General features: G+C 35.8%; 1 protein-coding gene across 1 annotated transcript; it reads left to right on the top strand.

Annotated features, from left to right (window-relative positions):
• Positions 1-1,949: 1,949 nt before the first annotated feature.
• On the top strand, positions 1,950-25,185 carry LOC131027888 (disease resistance protein Roq1-like). The gene is made up of 9 exons (XM_059208390.1): positions 1,950-2,398; positions 2,606-3,731; positions 3,828-4,157; positions 4,385-7,003; positions 7,176-7,277; positions 23,723-23,850; positions 24,039-24,214; positions 24,620-24,891; positions 25,087-25,185. Exons 1-9 carry the CDS (start codon positions 1,950-1,952, stop codon positions 25,183-25,185), a joined length of 5,301 nt encoding a protein of 1,766 aa, XP_059064373.1.
• The last annotated feature ends 1,086 nt before the right edge of the window (positions 25,186-26,271 follow it).

Below are 26,271 nucleotides of genomic sequence, written 5' to 3'. Positions count from 1 at the left end.
GACAATTAGGTACTCATAGTAATAGTAAATAAAGTATTTGTGTTTAAAATTGTATTTCGATTTGATGAGTTTAGAATTAAAATAAAGATAAAATAATTAAAATTAATATATATTTTAGATTTAAATTCAATCTCAAATAAATATATTAATGTAAATATCTTTTATATATAATTTAGTTATTAATTGTGTTTTAATTTCTTTTAATCAAATTTTGGATTGTGGATTATTAAAATGTTTGGATAATTATTTTGAAAATTTATCTCAATTATCATATTGCTCTAAAGTTGGTGATTTATTTGGTTTTATTCACAATTACAAAAAGATAATTAGAAAAATGATACAAAGTTGATTTATTTTACTTTTGACAATGGAAAAATGTAAGGAGTAATAACATTTTATTTATTACTGGTTTGTCATTAGAAAATATTATTTTAAATATAATTATATCAATAACATTTAATGTTTATAAAAATGAACTATTTAAATAGTTTTGTATTTTTTAAGAAAAACTTATGTAAAAATAAAGTAACATTAAAATTTTATTATTAAAGTATTCAAATTATAATTAATTTCTTAATTTCTCATCCCATATGTATATTAGCTTTCATTTGATTGGGTGATATTTTGGTTTTTATTTGACTAAGTGAAATACTTGAGGTCTAATAACAATGCCAATGATTTATAATAGTTAGAAATTATTTTTGTGTAATTTATAAATAGATTTTAATTAGGTTGGGATTATGTTTATATAATTTTTTGGTAATATAAAAAGAATAAAACAACAAAATAAAAACATAATATAATAAAAAATATTAGTAATATAGCAATAAAAAGTAATAAAATACTAGTAAGAATATAAAAGAAATAATTCAATAATAACAATAATATAAAATCATATCAATTAGAATAATATGAAAATAACAATTTGATAATTTTAACATTAATAATATAATATTAACATTATTTTAATATAAACATAAATTTATATTGTAATTAGATTCATAATAACATTTAAAAAAAGACACAAACTATATGATGTTCTTTTTTATTTTATATGAATCAATTATGTTGTCAATTATAGCTAAGAGTTCACTTACGTTATGGTTAAGACTAGAAATCATTGCATATAATAAAAATTAATTTAATGCAGTATTAAATAATAATATAAATATAAAATAGTTAAAAATTAAATTGCATCATGTTAATATTATATTATATTAAACTTTGGTTATCATAAAGTAAATCTCATGGTAGCGATCAATCAAATAATATCTATTTTATAAATGTTATCTATGATATCATATTTAGTTTCATTTTTTATCATTACTATTTACAAAAAAATTAATAATGATAGATTGTATAATCAAAGAATATATCATTATCTTTATTAATTATGTTCAGTCAAATGAATTATAATGTGTAATATTTAAAATTGATTAATTAATTAAAAAATGATAATTATTTAAAATAGCAATGAAAAAAATTTAACATGAAGATGCTTAGTCTTTTCTTTTATGTATAGCCAAGAAGCATTCCATATTTCTTATAGTATTTAAAATTTAAATTGATGGAGAAACATATACATAAAGTAAATTAAGGTGGCAAATTTACTTTGAGTCTTTTCTTATCATATGGGATTTTTATAAAATAATTTTATAGTGCATAAAATTAGCTGTTGTCACTATGTGCAAGTGGCCGACGAAGCCGGTCATTGCCACGCATCAACGTTGATCTTTTTTTTTCCTTCTTTGAATCAAATCCGATTTACTGCGTGTACAAGTCTGTTCTGTTTCCAAATACTTTTCCTTGTTCTTTCGAGGAAGGAACGAACCTGCCTGCAACATCTCTGATTTTTATTATATCTATGCTAACTCTGATCTTGTGCAATTGTCTCTGCTCTTGCTCTTTCTCATATATCATTTGCGTTTCAAAGGTTTGAGCTGTGATCAATGGCATCATCTTCATTGTCCCCCCAACCAAAAGATGAATATCATGCTTTCTCAGGAATTGAACCTCAAGGCATACGGAGAAAGGTTTCTAAATCAACAACATTGTATGATGTCTTCATCAATCACAGAGGCCCTGATTCCAAATATTCACTGGCTCTTCCCCTCTACACTTCCCTTAAGGAGTTGGGAATACGGGCTTTTCTTGACAAGGAAGAAATGGAACTTGGTCAGTCCTTTCCTTCTACCATCGAGACCACCATTCACTCAGCTGCAGTTCACATTGCTATATTCTCCAAAAGATATGCAGAGTCTCCTTGGTGTTTGGCAGAGCTAGTTCTCATGTTACACGGCCCAGCTAAGATTATTCCCGTGTTTTATGAGGTAGAACCCTGGGCACTTCTCCACATAGAAAAGGGAGTCTACGCTGATGCGTTCATTCAATACCAGAAGTAATCTAGGTACCTAAACAAGCTTAAGCAGTGGAAGGAAGCCCTCCAGTCTATTTCATTCAGCACAGGTTACGAAATGAATAATTCCAAGTATGTTTTCTTTGTTTCCATTCCGCTCTCTTTATTTCAGTGCCTTTGTAAATAAAATATGGCTGCATTTAGTAACTAAAATTTGGTTTTTTTGAAATTCAATTTTTGCTTTTAAAGTGTCAGTGACCATAAAAGCATACTATCACCAGTCCGAAGGGAAGTAGAGAGGATAAAGCCTTTGCATGTTGCCAAACATCCAGTAGCACTTGACAAGCTTGTACAAGATTTTGAAAGGCGATGCCTTTATAATCTTGTTCAAGATTTTGAAATACATTGTGGAAGGAATAGAGAAGAGGCAGGGAAGGCTAAGATGGTCGGCATCTTCGGTATGGGCGGAGTGGGAAAAACAACTCTTTCGAAAGAGTTGTTCAACAGAAAGCGTCAACAATATGCTCGAGCTTGCTTTCTATTTGATGTCCGGGAAGCCTCAGTTAGATGTAATTTACCTTCATTACAAAAGAAACTCCTTAAAGATTTCTTCAATGAAGATGTGCTTCCTTTTGAAAGTATAGAGGAAGGAGAAAGCTATATTTTTAATTGTATAGAAAGAAGTAGCTCTTTGAGTTTTCTACTTGTTCTAGATGATATTGATCACCTAGAACAGTTAGACGCTTTATCGATTAAGCATATGTTAGAAAAGCCCGGCAATAGTCTGGTAATAATTACAACACGAGATGTAGGAATCCTTATAGCCGAGGGAATTGATGTAGGTTATCATTTAAAAGGAATGGATAAAGAGGATTCCAGACAACATTTTACTTGGCATGCTTTCTCTCAACCTCATCCTGCCAGTGGATACGAAGATCTTGTTGACCACTTCTTAGGTGTGTGTGGAGGCTTACCCCTCTCTCTTCAAGTTCTGGGAAGGCATGTCCATGCTCGAGATGAAAACTATTGGAGGTTAGAGCTTGAAAAACTTGGTGGGACAATGCATGGAGATATTAAAAAAAGTCTTAAAATAAGCTTTGATGCTTTGAACACAGAGGAAAAACAAATTTTCATGGACATGGCATGCTTTTTTGTTGACCAACTAAAGTATATAGCCATAAGAGTGTGGAAGGCATCGGGATGGAGTGCTGAAAATGGATTGCAAGTACTAAAGGACAAGTGTCTTGTTGACGAAATAGAAGATCCCATACCTCTATTGAGAATGCATGACCACTTGCGGGACTTAGGGAGACAAATGGCAAATGAGCTCAGCGAGCCTCGTCGCTTGTGGCGTCCTCGGGATCTTAAAAAATTGGTATGCGTGATCCTCTTTCATAATTCTGCTGTCTCAATCTCAACTTATGTGAGTGCACCATATTTCAAATTAAAATGAATCCCTTCTATGATGCAGGAATCAATGAAGTTTGAAAACATTGTTGCTCAAACCAAAGGAAGGTGTTTCCATTCATATTTTGATAAGTCACTCAATTCTCAAGTTAAATTCTTTCTAGGGGAATCCGCTGATAGTGTAGAAATGTCATCATGTTTGTTATTGCTTCATATTTGGTATCCATATCTATATTCCGGACCAAATTCTTCCAATTTAAATCATCTAAGGCATCTGCAAGACGGAAATTTTAGCGTACAGCCAGGAATTCCTTCATGGATTCAGCTTCAAAACATGCAGTGCCTGAGAATCAGCAATGGATATTTCAAAAGATTGTGCCAGCATGATGCAGAGGTATTCTTTTATTTTACATAAAATGTTAAAGTCTCCATTAATTGTATGTATTATGTCATGGTAGATATTCATCATTTTCAATATCATAAGCTGTAAGCATTATTATTTTTTTCTTTCATTTCCCTGCTGTTATAATTGTTCTATTAGATTGACTAAAAGGAACAGTAATCATTTCAGAATCTTCAATAGCGGATTCCCCATGATTTCTAATTTGTTTTGAGTTTCAGGCTCCCTCCGAATTGAAGAAACTGGAGATTTATGGAACTTTTTTAGAAGAGTATCCAGATTTCTTAGGTATATTAACTCATGTGGAAAAGAAAGTCGGAAAGGAAGTCGAAAAGGAAGTCAGTGTGAGTCAACACATGTCAAAAATGAAGTCATTGGTTGTGAAGACATGTAGAAGACTTTCAGGATCCCTCCCTACGACTTCGGTGAAAGAGACTTCGTCTTGTACGGTTCCATTAAACGGTGGCACAAAGTCCCCATTGAGTTTGCTTGAAGATTTAGTAATTAGAGAACAAGAAAACATAAGAAGAATTGCAATTGACGGAAATTATTGTCCTAGCCTTCAATACCTGGAAATTTCTTCCCTGAGGACTCTTATTGAATTACAATTTAGAAGAGTTGAAAAATTGAAATGTCTTAATGTTAGCAAGTGTGAATTTCTCAGAATTTTGTCAGTGACATCTGATTTTACAAAGCTTGAAGAATTGAGCATTGCTGAATGTCCTATGCTTGAGGAGCCAAATCTTTGTCATCTGAGCTGCACGAAAACGATCAGAATTGAAAATTGCAATATGACTAGTGTGCCAGGAATATTTAATTTTAAGATGCTAGTTGAATTGAATATTAGTAGATGTCCAAAGCTTCATGAGCTATGTCTTGCACATCTGCATTGCCTGGAAAATCTTATTGTTAAGGACTGTGATCATTTGAAAAGTGTGACGGGACTATCTTATCTTCTAAAGCTTGTAGAAGTTAGTATTTCTTGGTGTGGAATGCTGCAGCTTGATTTGTGTCTAGTGGGTTTTAACAGTCTCAAGAGGATAAAAGCTGATAGGTCTTTGAAGGTAAAATGTTTTGATCTGAAGGATTGTAAAAATATGGAAACAGTATCAGGAATATCATTTGAAATGATTGGAGTGGTGAACATTTGTGGCTGTCCAGAGCTTAAGAGTTTCCCAGTTATTTGCGGTCGAAGGTGCTTAGAGATGATTATAATTGATAGATGTGGGAAGCTCAATCACCTCACTTTGACTGATTGTGGTATTCTGAAAGGAGGGTCTGGTAACTTTGATCTTGATGGATTATCTATATCGGATTGTCCGATGCTTAAAGAGCTGCCATCTTTTGGGCGTCTAATTTACCTTGAGGAAATCCGCATTCACCGGTGCGGGAGCCTGCAAAACATGACTTTACCAACTAGTCTGAAGCGTCTTGAGTTAAATTCTTGCCTAGAACTCAAATCAATGGTAGGAATTTCTGGTCTTAGAAAACTTGCAGAGCTAAAAATAATAAGGTGCCCCGAACTTCGGCTTGAATTGAACCTTTCTAGCTTGAAACCCCTGGAGAAGATTAGCATTGTTGAATGCTTGAGTGTGTACAACATAACATTGCCAACTACACTCATCGAACTCACACTGCAGCAGTGCAGAGAACTGCAATTTAAAGCAGGAATAGGCCATCTGACAAAGCTTAGAGATCTGCATATTAGAGAGTGTCCGGTGATTGAGGAGATGGCAGTTGTTTGTGGTCTAAGTTGCCTGGAAAGGATTACAATTGATGGGTGCGGTAGGTTAAATTTGACTGATTGTGTGATTTTGAAAGCACTTAGGGGTAATCTTGATATGGGCGGTCTGCAACATTTGTGGATATCGGATTGTCCGGAGCTTGAAGAGCTGCCTTGTTTTGCACGTTTAACTTGCTTGGTGGAGATTCGCATATTCAGATGTAGGAAGCTACAGCAAGTTACTTTGCCAAGAACATTGAAGAATCTTCAATTAGTTGCTTGTAAAGAACTGAAAAGTGTTTCAGAAATATCCCGTCTCAAGAATCCGGTAGAACTCATTATTTCTCAGTGTGGACAGCTCGAGCTTGAGTTGCGTCTTGAGGCTATCGACTCTCTCCAGACTATAACATTTGATGGTTTTGGGAAGATCAAGTCTTTTCAGTTGAACAAATGTCAAAATATAAAGAGAGTATCGAGTAACTTTGATGTGGAATGGATTTTGATTTGTGGTTGTCACGAGTTTGAGGAGTTGTCCATACGTGATTGGCGGGGACTGCGCTGCGTGAAGGAGATTAACATTGAATCATGTGATAAGCTGCAAAACATAACACTGCCAGTAAAGCTCACCAATCTAATTGTGCAACGTTGCAGACATTTGCAAGGGATTGTAGGAATGGATGATCATTCAAAGGTGACAGAGCTGGGCATCACTGAGTGTCCGGAGATTGAGTTGCCATTTCTTGCCGAATTGAGCTGCCTGGAGAGAATCACCATTGATTCTTGTCAGAAGTTGCAGAGCATATTACTGCCAATGACCCTCATCAAACTCACAGTGCGTAGGTGCAGAGAATTGAAAATGGTGGCAGGGACCGGCCATCTTACAAAACTTACAGACATGTGCATTGGTGACTGTCCTGAGCTTGAGGAGTTGCCCATTCTCGCTGGACTGAGCCGTTTGGAGATGATTGCAATTTATTCTTGGGACAAACTGCACAACATAATACAGCCAACTACACTCATCAAACTCATAGTGCAGAAGCTGTACAGAGGATCGCAAATCTCACAGGACTTGAAGAGTTGTCCATTTGTGAGAGTCCTGAGCTCGAGGAGTTACCAAGTTTTTCCAAACTGAATCGATTGAAGATGATTGCAATCAACTGTTGTAACAAGTTTCACAACATAACACTCCCAACTACATTGATCGAACTCAGAGTACAGGGGTGCAGAGAATTGTCAATTCTTGGCAGACGGAGCTGTTTGAAGAGCATTATCTTTGAGTCTTGTCAAAGGCTGGACAACATACAAAGTATTCGAGAATTGCAAGCATTGGAAGCAATCCAGTTTTTATATTGCAGCAACGCAGTAATAACGACTGCATTCCAAAGTTGAAGGTATTGATTTCAACCCTTTTGGACCCAAATTTGCTAAAAAAAAATCCATTAAAATGTAGGATTTTTATTGTTTTCAATCATTTTCATTCAATTTTTGTATTTTTTTTAATGTTTATTTGTTTTTCATTGAAAATACGGTTTTTTCATGAAAACTAGGTTTTTTTAAATCAAATACAAAATTGTTCAAATTTGTTAACTAAATTTAATTGTTTACATTCAATTAGGTTAAAAATGGGGGATAACAATGAAAACATTGATCAACCACAACCACAACAATCAAACCCTCCTTTGCCAGACCCTCCCTCAATTCAGGATTTAATTGCACAAAATTTTGAACCAATTGATAGGGATTGCAGATGTCTATCGTTTGATCCCTCGCCTAAACTCAATGTTTGATCCCCTCACGTCGATCATAAAGATTATGGAAACCATCATTGAAGAGAACAATGTCACTCTTTTGTGGTGAAATTCTATGAGGGAACAATATGCGGATGGCTTGTCCTATAAGGAGAGCAAGGATCTCGAGATATCCAAAGCCACCATCGCCGCATTGTTTGTGAATCCCTGCACTGGTCAACTTGTAGACCCCCCCAAAAAAAACTTTCTATGAAATGGTGCACAAATGATGGTTTGTGAAAAAAATTTGGGATCATTGGTGGATGCTTTTCGACAAACCACCCAACAAAAATCTTGATGTCTCATTCTACTTCATAAAAAAAATTTATGCTAAGTTTGTTTAGGAAAACATGTGAACTACTTTGACATCCAACCTTTCCAGGGTGTGGGTTTAGGTATTCCCCAAAATAGACCTGGGGCAGTGAAAGTAGTCTAGGGCCCATATGTCCCACCTCCTCCTATTGATCCCCCACCTCCAATGTAGCATCCAGATATCATTTGTGAGGCAGCATCATGGACCATATCGACTATTCACTGTTTGAGTAGCCTTTTGGTTTCTTAGGCTGGGTCAGTAGCTCAGCCTACTTTTGGTGGTACTAGTGCATCTAGTGGAACTGACACGTCCTCCTCGACTCCACACATTTGCATGCCCCATAGTTGTGTCACGTGTGGGCACGTATGCTTGGGTCCAGTTGGACAGCATGTTGATCCTCTTGCGCACAGTGCAGATTATGAGGTGCATGAGATGCACGATGCACCAGATGTTATGACATAGACTGGAGCATACCCTGGGGAGTCCTCATATGCTAGAGGCGAGGAGGCACCTTCATCATACATTGATGATGTAGTGGTAACATTTGTATTTTCACAGTTCATTACATAGAGGTGAGGAGGCGCCTAATTCATTTAATGAACAATACAATACAATATAATTCATTATTACCCTATGCATGCTCCTATCCCCCCCTACTCAGTCGAATGCTCAAGGTCATACCCTACCGACGTCGTCCCTTCAGCACCCTAACTTCTAAAAAATTATCAAACTTTAACGAGCCCTAACTCAAAATTCGTGGTGCCTGCAAATAATTCGTTTGAACCTATGGGGCCATGAGAGGGGTCCCTACAAAAGCCTATCTCATTGTTTCAATTTTCCCTACGATTTTATTAGGACAGCATTTTTTTCGGTTGCCAAAAAAATCAACAATCTCATTCAATCAAATGTTGTCGCATGGCCAATTTCTCGTTCTTCTCGTCGTGATAATGAACCGTCAGCTCTAAAATGTCTAGTTAGGCATTATTACCCTATGCATGGTCCTATTTTCCCTCCCCACTTGGTCAAACGCTCGGGGTCATACCCTACCGACGTCGTCCCTTAAGCATCCTAAGTGCTAAAAATTGTCAAACTTTGACGGGCCCTCACTTGAAATCCGTGGCACCTACGAATGATCTGTTTAAATCTACGGGTCCATGAGAGGGGTCCCTACAAAACTCTATCTCGGTTTTTCAATTTTCTCTACGGTTTTATTAGTAAAGCATTTTTCAGTTGGCGAAAAAATCATCAGTCTCATTCAATCGAATATTGTCGCGTGGCCAATTTCTCATTTTGCTCATCATGATAACAAACCGTTAGCTTAGACATATCCAATTAGACATTATTACCGTATGCATGCTCCTATTTTTCTCCCCCACTCAGTTGAACTCTCGGGGTCATACCCTACCGGCGTCGTCCCTTGAGAACCCTAAGTGCTAAAAATTGTCAAACTTTGACGGGCCCTAACTTGAAATCCGTGGCACCTGTGAGTGATCCATTTGAACCTATAGGTCCAAGAGAGGGCTTCCTACAAAATCCTATCTCGGTTTTTCAAGTTTCCCTACGGTTTTATTAGGACAACATTTTTTGGTTGGCAAAAAAATTGTCAGTTTGATTCAATTGAATGTTGTCGCGTGGCCAATTTCTCATTCTTCTCATCATGATAATGAGCCATTAGCTAAGACATGTCCAGTTAGGAATTATTACTCTATGCATGTTCCTATTTTTCTCCCCCACTTGGTTGAATGCTCGGAGTCATACCCTACCGGCGTCATCCCTTGAGCACCTTAAGTGCTAAAAATTGTCAAAATTTCATGGGCCCTAACTCAAAATCTGTGGCACCTACAAATGATCTATTTGAACCTACGGGGCCACGAGAGGGGTCCCTACAAAAGCCTATCTCATTTTTTCAATTTTTCCTACGGTTTTATTAGGGCACCAAATAGTCAGTCTCATTCAATCGAATGTTGTCACGTGGCCAATTTCTCATTCTGCTTGTCATGATAAAAAATTGTGGGATCTGACATGTCCAGTTAGGCATCTGACTTGGTTGAACTCTAGGGGTCATACCCTAACGGCATCGTCCCTTGAGCACCCCAAGTGCTAAAAATTGTCAAACTTTGATGGGCCCTAACTTGGAATCCGTGGCACCTGTGAATAATCCATTTGAACCTACGGGTCCACAAGAGGGGTCCCTACAAAATTCTATCTCGGTTTCAATTTTCCCTATGGTTTTATTAGGTCAATATTTTTTCAGTTGGCGAAAAAATCGTCAGTCTCATTCAATCGAATGTTGTCACGTGGCCAATTTCTTGTTTTGCTCATCATGATAGGGAACCTTCAACTTAGACATGTCTGTTAGGAATTATTACCCTATGCATGCTCCTATTCCCCCCCCCCAACTTGGTCAAACGCTCGGGGTCATACCCTACCGACGCCATCCCTTGAACACCCTAAGTGTTAAAAATTGTCAAACTATGACAAGCCCTAACTCAGAATCTGTGGCACCTATGAATTATCCATTTGAACCTATGGAGCCATGAGAGGGGTCCCTACAAAATTATATCTTTGTTTTTCAAGTTTCCTTATAGTTTTATTAGGGTAGCATTTTTTGCAAAGTTGGCAAAAAAATCACCAATCTCATTCAATGAAAAATATAGATAACCAAGCATTACACTGTAGACACATAATGATCATCAATATTTCCATGTATTGTATACACATAATTATCATTACACTTGCATGTGACATCCATGAAGGGATATGCAAACATGATTTTTTTTCATTATCAGTACAACTACACGAATGTACTCATGTACAGATACATTGTATATCATCAATATAACTAAACCAATTTGCTCATGGACATTGTATATCATCATAACAAAGTAACATAAATTTACATCCATATACAAATACAACATCCCACTCCATCTGCATTAGACATCCTCATGTGCTAAGAGAAAAGATTACATACAACAATGCCTGCATATAAATGAAGACCAAAATAAGCAACCATTTTATGCGGAATGAATGTGCTACAAGAAACAAATTATAACACTTAATACAAATTATTTTGTCAAATTATAAATAGATCATTTGAAACATTTTTAAGATGTACAAGATTGTATAATTACGAAACTTACCAGTTTCTCTGCAAAGTATACAAGCATAACTTTGAAGAAAGATGCATGTTGATTAAAGCCCTTCTCATTGCATTTCTCTACATGGTTGAAGATGATGGTAGATATGGTCATTTCTAAATAGCAATACATTCACTTGACTTAGTGTTTATGCACAAAATTGAATCTCATTAATGTACAAAGGAATATGTACCATCACCAAGAGTAAACTAATCAATGATGAATGATCTAGCATGAACCTGTATTTTTAAGAATTGTTAGTCTACACATAAAATGCATGGATGAACATAAAGGCTTTATGATAATCACTTCAACTGAAATGCATGATAATAAATGAAAAGGTGGGATTATATACCATAAAAATATGTCCCTTCAAATTATATCAAGAGAACCCAGTATGTTGACACAAAAATTATAATGCGATACTGTTGTATATCATCAAAAAAGACCTGCATGAGCATAAAGGGTTTGTGTTAATTATACAATCAAAAATTGTCAAATAGTGTTGTCTAATAGCAAAAATTGTAAATCTCATCAAATGTATGATAATAAGTCATGTTGCAAAAATACATCCCTTCCAATTATATCGAGTGTACCCACTATGTGCATGCAAAAACTATGTTGCCAAAATAAAACGTTCATCAATAGACCTGCATTTTGAACACATCTTTAACATACACATAACAAACTTGAACATTAAGGTTTAATGACCATTGTTTGAAATGAAATGCATGATAAAAAAAATAAGGGACCATTAAAGAATTACTCCTCAAGTATGCCTGAAGGGTCATCTCTTTGCTTAAGAGTATCCAGTATTGCTTCATGATCAGTAGTAGTCATTGTCCATAGCTCTTTGGTCTTCGGTTTTCCTTGATTCTTCAACAACTTGACTGTTAGGATTCCCACAGATACTGAGAGAGGGGGGTGAATCAGTATCTAACTGGTGAGTTGAATTTCCTAACTTAAAACATGTAGAGCATATTATAATAGTGTACCGGTAAGCAAGAAATAATGTAATAAACAGAAATGAAAGCAACCACATAAGAAACACACCATAATACAAAATTTTAATGAGGAAACTTGGTGTGGGAAAAACCTCAGTGGGATTTGTGACTCACAATATTCACTTATTGGCTAATAAGAGAATATTACTTACAAGAGGGGCCTGCACATGCAGGAAGGCCAAGTGCCTAGACCTGATTGCTCAATGGGAAGTCTCACTGACTTACAATAATGGATTATACAAATCCAGTATCTTGTACTACTTTAGAATAGCATCTATAATGCCAGATCCAGTATCGGTTTCTGCTCTGCTTCTTATATAAACCCTTATCCTATGATTCGCATAATAGGTCTACCTTATTTCGCCTAATTACATTCTACCATATCTTATCAGATGTCCTACAATGATCTTTTATATATAAGAGTCATTTTACAATGATACCTAGTCGGCTTACAAATTTTTTACAATAATAAACAAAATATAATATAACAAAAATCATGTCAGCCTCTGTGCCGGTATGCTTCCTTTCTCTGCTGATGCTGGTAGTTTGAGTGCCAGTGTAGAGTCTGATCTGCTAATACCGGTGTAATGCCTTTTTGGTGCCATAGGATTGTAAGGTTGCCATCAATGACAAAACCTTCAATCACCTTCAATGTCTCATTGGAGTGCACATATGCCAACAATCTCCCCCTTTGGCATTGATGGCAACACTCATGAGAAAATCCAAAAATGTGTAGTCCAAAATTTGTAATCCAAAAATGTGTGAAACTCCCCCTAAGTAGATGAGTCTTCTATCAGTTATTTTCTCATACTACTACTCCCCCTTTGGCATCAATGACAAAGGTTGTCAAGATGTCAGTAGAGTTGTAGTCTCACTCAACCTTGTAACTGGGTGGTTACAATTTAAAAAAGATCTGCCAAAATCAAGTTTATACTCTCCATAAACTTCTTGCTATCCTTTATTGTTGTCTCTATTCTTTGAACTGTACCAGTGAGGTGTTGCATATGCTTTGTCAGTGTTCTCTGTCCCTGTACTAGTGCCTCAGACATTTCCTTCCGCATGAATGCTAGATAGTCCAATCTTGGACTTAGTCTTAGTCTCAAATTCTTTGCCTTATCTACTATTATGTCCTTTTCTCTTCCTAGCTTAAGTAACTCTTCCTCAAAACTTGTTATCTTTTGTTCAAAAACTGATAATGTATTAGGTGAGTTAACAAAACTGTATGCAAGTTTATTGATTTCATCTTGTACCTTGCTCATTTTCTTATCTAAGTCTACTGTCAAAAAGTTTTTCTTGCAAGTATCTTTGTACAGAGTTTTTAATTCCTTTAATGAGTTGCATAGTTCCGGTATAAGTATGTGAAATTCTCTGGCACACTTCTTTATTTGATCTTCAAAGAATTTTTCTTTTTCTTTTTCCAACTTCTCTTTGAGTGCATCTTCCTTTATTTGGTCAACCATTATTGTGTTCTTAGTAATGTACTTTGACAAGGTGTCAAGTTGACTTAAAGAATCCTTGTTATCTATGTTACAGTTGGGAGCTATCATTTTTAAAACTAGGATTGTATCATCTATAGCTTTATAAGCCAGTGAACTACAATCAGTTATCCTTTTGATGGAGTCCAAAAGTACTTCAGTTACATTTGTATATTTGTAACTTGCTGAGGAGGAATCAATATTCTGAATTCCACTAGTGGGAGCACTATCCTTGCTAGTAGTGACCTCTGGTAGGTCTTCTTGTGTTTCCATTTCCTTTGTTAGTGGTTTTCCTTGTTCACCAGTTGCCGGTGGCACAGATTCTGTATTTGTCTGTTGCTGCTCTGAAGCCTATTGCTCAGCTTGTGTCTCGGTTTGTGTTTCTATCTGTTGCCCTGTTTGTTGCTCTGTTTGAGTTTCTGCTTGTTGCCCTATGACATTATTTGTTGGTTTACCTTTGTCTGATACTGGTGGCTCACTAGCCATGTCAGTTTTACCGGTTGTATCCTTGTCTACCACAATGTTGACTATTTGAGTATCAACATTAACTATGTATAGTACCTCGGGATTAGGATTTGTATCCTTTATATCCATACTCTCAACTATCGATTGATCTTCAGTAGTTGTTATTACCGGTGATGTAATCAGAGGCGACGAGAGTAAGTTATCCTTTACCTTGATGCTCAGAGGTCCACCAACCTTTCCTTTTCCTTTGTCTCTCTCCTTCTGGTATACCTTTATTGATTTGGGGTTCCTGTACTCTTCTTGTTTTTCTTTTTCAACTAGGAATATATCCCATGCATTTTATGTTTCCTCAGTTACCTCATTGACTCTTCCAACCATTAAAGCAATATGCCAGTGTGCAGTGGAGAATACTGACTAGTTGGCTTCTACAATTAGGTCATCTATTTCCTTGGGTGAGTTTACTGGGTAAACAACAAGTAACTTTTCTATTTTGATTTTCTTGTCAAGCTCTACCACAGCTTGTCTTCTTGCTTCCAGTCTATTAAATAGTTGATCTGGTATTTCATCTACTACTTATAATAAAAACTTTTTATACATGTCCATGTGCAAAATAACACTGTTTTCCACTTGTTCTTTTTCATCTGCTGTAAAAGTATCATATAGTTTCTTTATATTCTTTAGTTTCCCTTCCTCTGTAATTTTATTTAGCAGTTTGTCAAGAGGGGCCATGTTTTGTTGAGTCCTCTTCTTCTTCTTGGGTGTCAGCTTTTTCTTTGGTGTAGTTTTCTTAACCAATGACCTGACTTCCTATTGTTTCTGTCTAGTTCTTCTAGGTGAAGGTGTGGATGCTGGTGAAGGATCCCTTTTCCTTACAACTCTTTTGAAAGTTGCTGGCATGTCATTCTTTGAAGAAGTTGCTACCAGTGATAGGTGAGTTTCAGGTTGTAGTGTTCCTAACTCATCCTTAGTGATGCCAGTTTTCTTAAGTACATCTTCTTTTATTGCCTTTGCCTCCCTAGATCATCTTCTCACAACTGCTTCAACCTTTTTCACTCTCTTCTTAGATTGAATTTGGTTTTCAATCGACTCAACACTACCGAATACTTCTTCCTTTGGTTCCCTAGGTGCTTCAAGAAGGGCTTTTGCTTAAGTCTCAATGATATGATCATCGGTCTCATAACCCATCTCAATAACCCAAACTGTTCTTGGGATTACTGCTTCCATCCAGATCTCATCCTTTTTTATCACAAAACATATTTCATCCTTGTATTTGCTAACTATTTTCTGTGACAGTCTGATTCTTTTGTTCATTCTTGCTTTTAGTGCTTGAAAATAGTCATGGATATTCTTTTCTTTGTCTTCACCCATGTTATTAAATAGGTCTCTTAACTGTTTCCCTACTAGTATATCAAATCCAAGCTCTTTATGGCCTATACCAGGAACCTATTTGGTTATGTGTAGCATTAAGCATACAAGTAGATTACCAAACCTAAAAGTTCCTTTCTTATCCTTCTTGATTTTGCCTAAGTCATCAATCAATTCATCTTTTAACCACTCACAGACATCAATCTTCGCAATAACCTTAACCATATCATGTGCACTCTTTATGCATAAACTAGAAACTGAGTTAAGTCTATTAGCATGAGTTGCTTTATACCCTAAAATCATGCTGATGAATCTTATATTTGTGTCGGTTACATCATTGACTCTCAAGGACCTTTTGTCAGATGTTGCACCAGTTAGTTTTGTTACTAGGTCATTTGAGACCTTTTTAGTCTTGTTTGGTCTTTTATCGTTGGAAGGTAACCCTATGACAGATTTCACAGCTCAGTAATTTTGTGAATTGCATCTAACCAGAGAAATTCACCATGTACCCTGCTCAAAACTATCCTAATCACATCCTTGGGAAATTCAGGAATGCAGAGGATTTCAGTAAATCCTAGGGTTTCAACAATTTTATGTTCTGGTTTTATATTTCTGGAATCATCACATATGATAGATTTATACATGGTTTTGATTTCTTCATCTCCTAATTCCTCTATGTTGCAATGGATGTATATTCTAGGGTCTTCAGCATAAACAATTCCTTTTGGAATTTGGGAAAAAGCACCTATATTGTCATCTTTTTTTGCTATCTCGGGAACTAGTTGAAATACAGGCCTAGGGCATTTTATAACCTCGACTACAGTAGGGTTTGCTATATATTCAAGTGCAGAGGTGGATGCCATGATGATAAATACCTTTTTCTACCTTAGGATGGATTGATTGCTGAAGTGTTCTTGCCTCTTTCTCGAAATACCTTAGCTCTGGAGATTTCGTGCTCTTTGAGTGTTTGAATTCATATTGAAGTGAAATGGAGCCAAAACCACAAATTTATAATGTCAATTTTGCCAACTACCACAATAAATGCATGTCGGTTAAGTAATCACTTAACATTGTCTGCCGGTATAGAAGTAATTTTCTAACTTTTCACAATCAACCGAGGGAATTATAGCATATGTCTCATTGATTGCCAAACCCTCAAGAAACTTTTCTTCAATTTGATGAAGAGCTTCCTGCCGATGGAGTACTACTCTGTCCTGCTGGTGGAGCACTACTCTGTCCTGATGGTGGAGTGTTGATTGGTTCTACCAATGGAGGAGTATTTCCAACATTATCTGACTTTCTAATCCATTGTTCTGAGAATTCTTGCTTAACCTCTTCAAATTTTTCTTTTCCTTTCAAACTAGAACTTTTGTTGTCTATCAGTGATCCTTTACTTCTGCATAATTTTGCAATATGCCCAATCTTGTTACAAGCATAACAAGTCACATTATTTATCTAAATAACCTTTCCATAGCCTATGTCAGTTTGTGTTCTACATTTATTAGATAAGTGTCCAAATCTTCCACAAACATAACATCTTACATTCATTCTACAATTTTTAGAGTTATGACCAACTTTATTGCATTTTGAACATTGATCGGTGGGTGTGTTGATGTTCTGATAATTTCTAGATCTACATTTATTTGCTCTATGACCATACTTATTACAGTTAAAGCATTTTTTATTGAATTTATAAGCATTAGGTTGCCTTACCAATTTGCTGTGATCTTGAGTGTTTGCAGTATCAGAGCTTTCACCAACTTCAAAGCGAATCCCATTTGTGTCACCATTAGGTTTCTGATTTTTCAACAAGTCACCAAGTTCTTCTGAACTTTTCTTGAATTTATCTTTGTGCTGATTTGCAGTATCTAATTCTCTTTCCAAGAATTCTTTCTGTCTCATGAGTTCATTTGAATCATTCTGTGTATGCATTAGATCTATCTTCAACAAATCATTTTCATAGCTAAGTTTGGTGTTCTCATTTGCTGCATCACTTAATCTTCTAGTCAAATCTTCTTCATTCTTCTTTCTATCTTTAATTTCTTTACAAAATCTCATGGTCATATCCTGCATTTCATTCTTTGTTGTCATGTTCTCTTGCTTCAGCTTACCTATCATATCATTAAGAGTTTCCTTCTCATCATTCTCAAATTACATCTTTTCACAAAGTTCTCTTCTTTTGTTTCTTGCAATGGTGAGATTTTCTTGAAGTGCCTGAATGATATCTTGAGCTGCTTTTAGATCATCTTCAAGTTTGATGTTTTTCAATTTCTCTGTATCATAGTCTGAGAGAGATGCTTCAAGTTGCTTCATTAGATTTTCCATCTCTACCGGTGTCAAGATCTTCCTCAAGCTGTTAGGCTTTTGAAAATAGAGGACTAGGATCTGATACCAATTGTTAGGATTCCCATAGATACTAAGAGGGGGGGGTGAATTAGTATCTAACCATTGAATTGAATTTCTTAACTTAAAACATGTAGAGCATATTATAACAATGTACCAGTAAGCAAGAAATAATGCAATAAACAGAAATGAAAGCAACCACATAAGAAACACACCATAACACAATATTTTAATGAGGAAACCCGGTGTGGAAAAAACCTCAGTGGGATTTGTGACCCACAATATTCACTTACTGGCCAATAAGAGAATATTACTTACAAGAGGGGCCTGCACATGTAGGAAGGCCAAGTTCCTAGAGCTCACTGCTCAATGGGAAGTCTCACTAACTTACAATAATGGATTATACAAATCCAGTATCTTGTACTGCTTCAGAATAGCATCTATAATGCCAGATCCAGTACCGATTTCTGCTCTGCTTCTTATATAAACCCTTATCCTATGATTCGCATAATAGGTCTGCCTTATTTTGCCTAATTACATTCTACCATATCTTATCAAATGTCCTACAATGATCTTTTATATATAAGAGTCATTTTACAATAATACCAAGTCGGCTTACAAAGTTTTTACAATAATAAACAAAATATAATATAGGAAAAATCCTATCGGCCTCTGTGCCGGTATGCTTCCTTTCTCTGCCAGTGCCAGTTGTCTGAGTGCCGGTGTAATGCCTTGCCGGTGTCGTAGGATTGTAAGGTTGCCATCAATGAAAAAACCTTCAATCACCTTTAATGTCTCATTGGAGTGTGCATATGCCAACATTGACATCTATAGCTATAATAAGGTGTGAATACATTAGAATGGTTTTGTGTCTCTCATAGTCTTCAAATGTAGGTATGCCATTCTTTCTAATCATGTATGTTCGCAACCAAGTTCCCACGACAACAACTGAACATGTAGGATATGTGAACCTGTCATCATCTATCACTGGTTGTATTAGCTTCTATTTTCCCTGTACACATCATGCCAACCAATATTCTAATCTCTCTTCATTCCCTTGCAGTGCAACAACTGCAAAAACATGTCCTGGCTGTACAAGATCTGATAGACGGTCATACTCAAGTTAACTTTCCATGTCATCATTTAACAAGGATATTGTTTGAGATAAAGGAGTTAGATATTGGGAACCCACATATCAACCCACTCACTTGACTCGCACTGATCCCAATCACACTGAACATAACTTTGACAAAAACAAGCCAACGCTCATGTCCAAATGGTCCATGTACTTGCATCTAAGCTGAGAAGTAAATGCATCTTTGAAGAATCTTTAATTGTTTAACAATCCAATTTGTATCCCACTATGCTCTCCTCAACCAACCAAAAGAATCTGGCCACTGCTAAATCAAGAGTACCTCCATGTGACAATGCTGAACTACACCAATCAACAATAGAACGCACATCAAAGAAATTTGTACCTGAAATCCTCAATTGCTCCTTAACTAAAGCTCTCTTCAAACATGCACCTACTCCATCATGCTCCCTCTTCCCATGCCCTGCCTCAAAAAAACACCAAATATGAGGTATACGCCTCTCTACATACATTCTAATCTACCAATAAAACATACAGGCATTATTCAATTGACTCGTACAGTTATCTTACCATATGATATGTCGATCAATTGCGATATCTTTCCAAAAAAATTATTGAAAGAATGTTGCACATACTCGAAGGAGTGTGATCTATTATCACTCATATAAAAATGATACTTGCTAATTATCTTCCTGTCCTCTTTTGTACTATTAGGAGCATGTCTATATGTAATGTGAACAAAAATAGCAATCTAGATTGAATTATAGTACTGAGACTGTACCTCATTTTTTGGTTGCAATGTATAGTTCTTTGCAAAATCAACCACCAATACAATAGTGCCAATCGAGAAAGAGTTCTTACACATCCTAAACTATCGATCCAACCACTGAGACCTATGGGTGTGCCTTGCATACTTGTAAAAAATATTTTCCTTAAAATCCAAAATAAAATCAGCAACACTCACTTCTATTGAGACTCATTCACATCTAGAACCTTCACCTCCACTCTTCAAAGTATATTTCACTATTTCATATCTTTTTTTCTCAACATAATTCTTTCCAAACTCATGTTCGCTGCCCTCATGAAAACATGAAACAAACTTTGACAACCCACCACATTTTGAGCACTTCTCATTCAAACAATCATTTCTATAAAAATAGCAGCCATCATCTCTAGGGAATAAAAATAGATCTTGCAAGTCTCTTGATGATCTCGGAAATAGCATTGCACCACACTCCTAAAACATCTCATTAGTATGCATTGTAGAATGAATATGGCATAAAAGTTCATGGTACATTGAAAACTCCACATGATACTTGCAACAACAAGTATTATGAATCTTAAGAGGAACACAATAAAATGGCTTCAAAGATTCAAAAGCCCTTTGTGATATTTGCAAAGTTGGATGTACTTCACAAATTTTTTTGTACAATATTGTTTGCCTTGATTCCAATAAATATTTGTGATGCAGTGTGTGATCTCGGTTTCCAATTCTTAATTTCAAAACATCCTTTACATTAGGTGACACTCTAGAATTAGAGTGCCAAAATTGTTGAATCTCCTCCTTCACATTATCAGTCAACTTTCTATCAACACGTGGAAGCCTCCCACCAAAAGTCCATGTATCATGTTGAAGTGGATCGTCAAGTCTTTGTCTTCGTGCAAGTGCTCTATCCAAAGTTTTATGGTTTATGTTAAAATCAACACAAGTTTGTCTCATTTGATGATCCTTCCTCAATGGATGGCTTACTAAGGAGGTTGTAATCACTCTTTGAGAAGCCCTCTTATCTCTTTCTTTGGTATTCTTTCCAATAGAATTGAGAGCGTCAAATAGATTTTTGGAAAAAATAGAATTTCTCTCGATCTTATTATTCATACAAATCTTCAATTTGTTTAGCAATGGTCGCATCTTTATCATCTTTAGCAATGGAACAAAGAGTTGGAATTTCTCGGTCAATGTCTTATTGCTAAAATTTTGGTCAAAAAGTTGTATAGCCCACAACTGAATGTTTCTTGTTGACCTCTTGCCTTCAAGATTTGCAATAATGTTCTCATCAATTTCAAGTAACCATTTTGGGGTTCTTGAAGGTCTTGGATTTTGAATTTTTCTTTCATCCATGAGAGGGTATTCAATTCTAAAGTAATTAGGTGTTACATATTGTTCACTTGGTTGAGCAATTCCACCTTCAATGTCAAAGTTTTCCACATGTTCACCTCCAATGTCAAAATTTTCCACATGTTCACCTCCAATGTCAAAATTTTCCACATGTTGAGCATTTTCATTATCACTTTCAACATTTTCAAAATTTTCACTTTCAAAATCTACATTTTCATTTTCAATAACTTGTGAGACATTTTCAAATTCAATATCATCTTCACTTGAAGTAACATTAGCAATATTTAACATACCTTGTCTTCTCCTCCTATGACCTTCTCTATCTCTTTCTCTATACACTTCAATTTGGTCATTTGAAAGTTTTCTTTTGCGTTTAGACTTCCGACGACTACTACTCCCCATTTACCTCCACAAAGATGCTCCTAAATGATTGACAATGTAAGATTTGACTTTAAGAATCTCTCAAAAGGAAAAATTTGTCTCAACCTATCTGAAAACCCGTGATCGTCGACATAAAATAGAATATGCAGACTGTGGGCCATTGGAATCCACAAAATGGCCCACAAGGGTCTTTTTTATTTACAAAAATCGGATATCCAATTTTAATGTATAGATTTGTGGTCCCAAAATTTTTTCCCGTTGCCACCTTTTTTTTATTGTTGCCACATTAATGGCAACGACAGAAATTAGATATCTAATAAAATCCGATATCTGATTTTATTACTCATATTTTAAAGAGAGAGATTATGGGAGAGAGAGAGAGAGAGAGAGAGAGAGAAACGATATGGTCATATGGTGTCATATGGTGTCCTAAGGGGTCATAGGACACGATATGACCCCTTAGGACACCATATGACCCCTTCGGACACCATAGGACCCATAACAACCCAATATGGTGTCTTAAAGGGTTATATGGCATCCTAAGGGGTCGTAGGACACAATATAACCCCTTAGGACACCATAGGACCCCTAACAACCCAAGATGGTGTCATAAGGGGTCATATGGTGTTGTAAGGGGTCGTAGGACACAATATGACCCCTTAGGACACCATATGACCCCTAACAATGCTATATGGTATCATAAGGGGTCATATGACCCATAACGACACCATATAGAGTCGTAAAGGGTCATATGTCTCTCTATCTCTCTATCCCTTCCCTCTCCCCATATCTCTCTCCCTTCTCTCTCTCTCTCACTCTCTCTCTCTCTCCCCTAATCTCTCTCTCTCCCCCCACTCCCCCCTCTCCCTCTCACTCTCCCTAATATCATATACTAATTTATTTATAAATTAATATATTAATATATTAATAAACAATAGATTAATTATGTGCAAATTTAGTTAGTGAATTTACTTATTAAAATCAGATATCCGATTTTTGTTGTACAATTTTCAAAAATCAAATTTTGGCTCGAAAATGCTTTGGGATTTGGCTTGGAAGTGACAATCCTGGAAAGTCAACTAAAAAAACATGTTTTTCAGTATTCTTGATTTTCCAGACTTTACACTGGTGGCTGACAACTTTTTTTGTAGCAAAATTTGATAAAACGAAAAGGGTTTTTTAAGGATGTTCTCATCTTTCCAACAATATAAGGCTTGTCTTATTTTGACTTTAATAAATAATTATTATTTATTTTTTAATTTAATTCTGACAATAGTCCTGATTGAATTTGAAACATGCATCACATCCTATCCTTTGTCTACTATAGAGAAAAAAAAAAAATTTAAAATTTCATAAGGTTTTGACCAAGTTAAGGTGGTTAGATGTAGGAGTTTCTGAATTTCTGAAAAGTTGTAGTAAAAAATTCATAAATAATTATTTACTTTATAAAAAGTTATAAAAAAATATGTGTCACATTTGGACATGAGTCCAATAATTATATTATTAATATTATAAAAAAATTTACGATTTTATTTTGATTAGGGTGGTCAGACATATGTCTACTTCTTATCTTTTTCTTGAAATTTTAGTACCACTGCATTGAATTTTAAAATTTTCATCAAATAGGATTTTTTTTTCAAGAAACAACTAGTAGCATAGAAACTACATTCAATTTTATATAGATTCTCTTCTTACATATTTTTAAAATAATGTTCACAACTTATTCAAATTTTCATGTCAAGTTGCATAACTTTGATTTTCTGAAATTTCATTGCCACTTAAAGGCCTATTTTGGCACACCATCATCTTGCACATACCATTTTCCCTTCTACTATATAGTACCTTGAGTTAGTACTTGAGTGCATGAAAAAGTATGACCCCGAACATAGATGTATCAAAAATGCAAATTAGGGCATCTTGTTGAATATAAATAGGGAAACCATTATGGATGTCTTTAAAATTCCCGCTAAAGAGCCATACAAAGATTAGACAATAACCACCTCATATGGGTTTTTCTCAGAAAAGAAAACCTAGTACATAAGTATTATAGCCAGAAATTGGCTCCTGAAGTTTCAAAAGGATGGTTCCAGATTGCCCAAGTCCTTAACTAGGGAGCATTTTATTAAATAAGTCAGGGACACTGTCATTTTGTTGCATAAGGTAAAAGGAAGACAATAGGCATTTTATTGGGAAGACTGGATGTACTTTTACATCTAGGTCATATTAGATGAGAAGAGATATATAGATTGGGCAGAATAAATTGCTAAGAGATTGCATGAAGGGCTATACAATTGCCTCAGAAATAAGGATTTCTATATTTCCTCATACTTGTTTTATTGTTTGGCATGTGTCAGAATTGGCCAGGTTTGCATCATGCAGAATTGGTGGATGGGATAAAAATTTACGATTACCACCTGCACCTTCATTTACAGAAATGTCATGAGGATTTCAGAAGAGTTCACGATGTGTTTGAAGGAGACTGGTTTATGAACTACAAGGAAATATGAATAAGTAGTTATACGATGAGGCTATGCAACTAGTGAGTACATACGAAAGTTAATTCATTTAGTATCCTCGGTGTACCTATATTAGGGTTGGAGGGTTCAAAGGAGAACCATTTAAATTGTCAAGGTTTTCCCTTGATCACTTTGTGCTAATTGAATTATGTAGGCAGCTTTCTCATATTGACAAGAAGACTCTCGCTAGACAAGATTCAGGAATCTCTTTCCCAATTGAGCTGGGTTATTATATTTGTCACTTTGTTTCCGATGCCTTGAACCTAGAGGTTGATTTCAAGAAGCTTAACCATAAACACTATGCCGCTCGACCAAATTTTGATAGCAAAGGTTATGCCCAAGAACACTTATCTCTTATGGAGAGTTTCTCTCATGGTTCACAACTTGAAGATTTTTGGAAGGATTGCCGAGATGAATTTGAAGTGAGACGGAGAATATCTTCCAAGTTCATAGTGACTAGATTATTTCCTTTCAACTCATAATGAATGTAATGTGAATTGTGAATGATAGTGAAGATCTAATTGACCCATGGTATGCAAAGAATGTATAGGGTTCCCCAATCCCTAAGATAGAGTGGTATAAGAAGGAAGAAGATCATATTTAGATGAGAACTTTCCCTGTTATCTGAAGAACTGAGCAGTGGCTACGAAAAATAGAGGCTGGGAAAACTTGTAATCAAAGATTCTCCTGTTCAAAAAGTTTCATCTAATAAGTCTGTTAAAACTTATGATGCAGGTGGTGCCAAGGTTAAGCTTGAGGCAAATACTATCAAAGGTTCAAAGAAGTCCCTTGTTATCCAAATTGTATCTCATGTTACCAGGTCAAGAACCAAGAACAAGGGCAAAAATTTGCCAGAAAGTACAATGGTGGTTGATTTGGAAGGGTTTACTGAAGCTGAGAATAGAATGGTAGAACAAAACATTGAGATACCCACCTTGGACGTTGGAAATGTTGAAGAACCTAAAAAAGAAGAAGAAGGCATTGAAGGTTCATTGATCTTGGCCACTGTAAGTGTTGAGCAACCCTAAGCAAAGAAATATGTAGGTTCCAGTACTCCTCATTGGTTAGATACCGCTCTTAGTAGCAAGAAGAGAAATGTGGTTCCTGTCTTGGCTCCTATTGAAGATATGGTTAGAAAATGCTTGGGTAAAACTCCAAAATCTAAAAGACTGAAGATGGTTTTGAAAATTGATTTTAATCAGGATACAAGCAATTGGATTACTGAGATAGCCCGCCTTGTTTCAGATAAGAAAGTAGAGAATCCGTTGGCAAAAGATTTAGTGTTGGAAAAGTTAATTTAGGTGTTGGATCGCGTGTGCCAAATGTACACCATTTGGAGGCCTCCACCAAAAGAATAATTAACAAAACATGGAAGGGTGAGAAGGATAAGAAGGATCTTAAGGAAATGTTGAGGCATATGGCAGAGTATATAGACGCTATTCATAATCCTAATGCTTAGCCGATTTCATAGCTGCCTATGTCATTCGATCCTAAATCACCTATTAATAAAAAACTTATAGGCCAAATTCACAACAATAAGATGGTGACTAAGATTTTCCTAAAATGGTTTGAGGGGATCACTCAATCTGGCACAAAATAATTCAAAAATCTGAGCAAGGTGTACAAGAATTCCATAACTGTAATGAAAGAGCTAAAGACAAAAATTATCAATTGGAAGAAAGAAAAAACCAAATGGAGAGTTGTGGTAGCTCAAATGGTTGATGTACAAAAATATGGCATCATGAAGTTCCTATCAGAAAAATCAGTACAAGGTTTGGATGATAATAGCCTCTATGTGTGAAGGAAAAACATTGAGTGGAAAAATTATGTAGTAGAATAGGGGTGTGGAGAATCTACTAAAATATGAGATGAGTTAGCTCAACTCTCTCTATCTATGTAGAGTGATTTGAAGTGCATAAGGATTAAATGTCTAAAAGAGGATGGGAAAACCATAGGAAGTTTGGAAGTCATTACTTAGTCTTTTGAAGGGAAAATTAATTATGTCAGGGAAGCAAAGTCTCTAACAACAAATGACTTCTCAATAGTGGGAAAGATTGAATCCCTCATTTTCCTATGCATAGAACACTTGGGAGATCATGTGGATATCATGGCCTAGGTTCGGCGAGATAAAGAAATGTAGTACTATAGGATTGCACACATCAAAATCTCAAACTTTTTCGTTATACAAAACTTATCAGTTGTTCATTTAGAGTGGAAACATGTCTCCAGCACAATGCAGAACTAGCTCGAAGATCTCACCTCATAGCTGCAATCTCCATCATGTAGGCCTTTGAAATTGTTTTGTGATGAACTGTAGGACAGTTTTAAAAGTTAGTTTTTCTGGTGATGTTTTAGAACCGAGTCTTGACTCAGGGGTAGAGTTATGT

This window comes from Cryptomeria japonica, chromosome 7 (assembly GCF_030272615.1).
Source record: "Cryptomeria japonica chromosome 7, Sugi_1.0, whole genome shotgun sequence".
NCBI lineage: Eukaryota > Viridiplantae > Streptophyta > Pinopsida > Cupressales > Cupressaceae > Cryptomeria > Cryptomeria japonica.
Note: the sequence above shows the minus strand (reverse complement) of the source record. Positions and strands in the feature narration are given on the sequence as shown.

Coding starts and splice junctions, on each gene's coding strand:
- LOC131027888 (XM_059208390.1), top strand. CDS start 1,950: ATGGCATCATCTTCATTGTCCCCCCAACCAAAAGATGAATATCATGCT. Junction 2,399..2,605: donor GCGTTCATTCAATACCAGAA/GTAATCTAGGTA, acceptor TTGCTTTTAAAG/TGTCAGTGACCATAAAAGCA. Junction 3,732..3,827: donor CTCGGGATCTTAAAAAATTG/GTATGCGTGATC, acceptor TCTATGATGCAG/GAATCAATGAAGTTTGAAAA.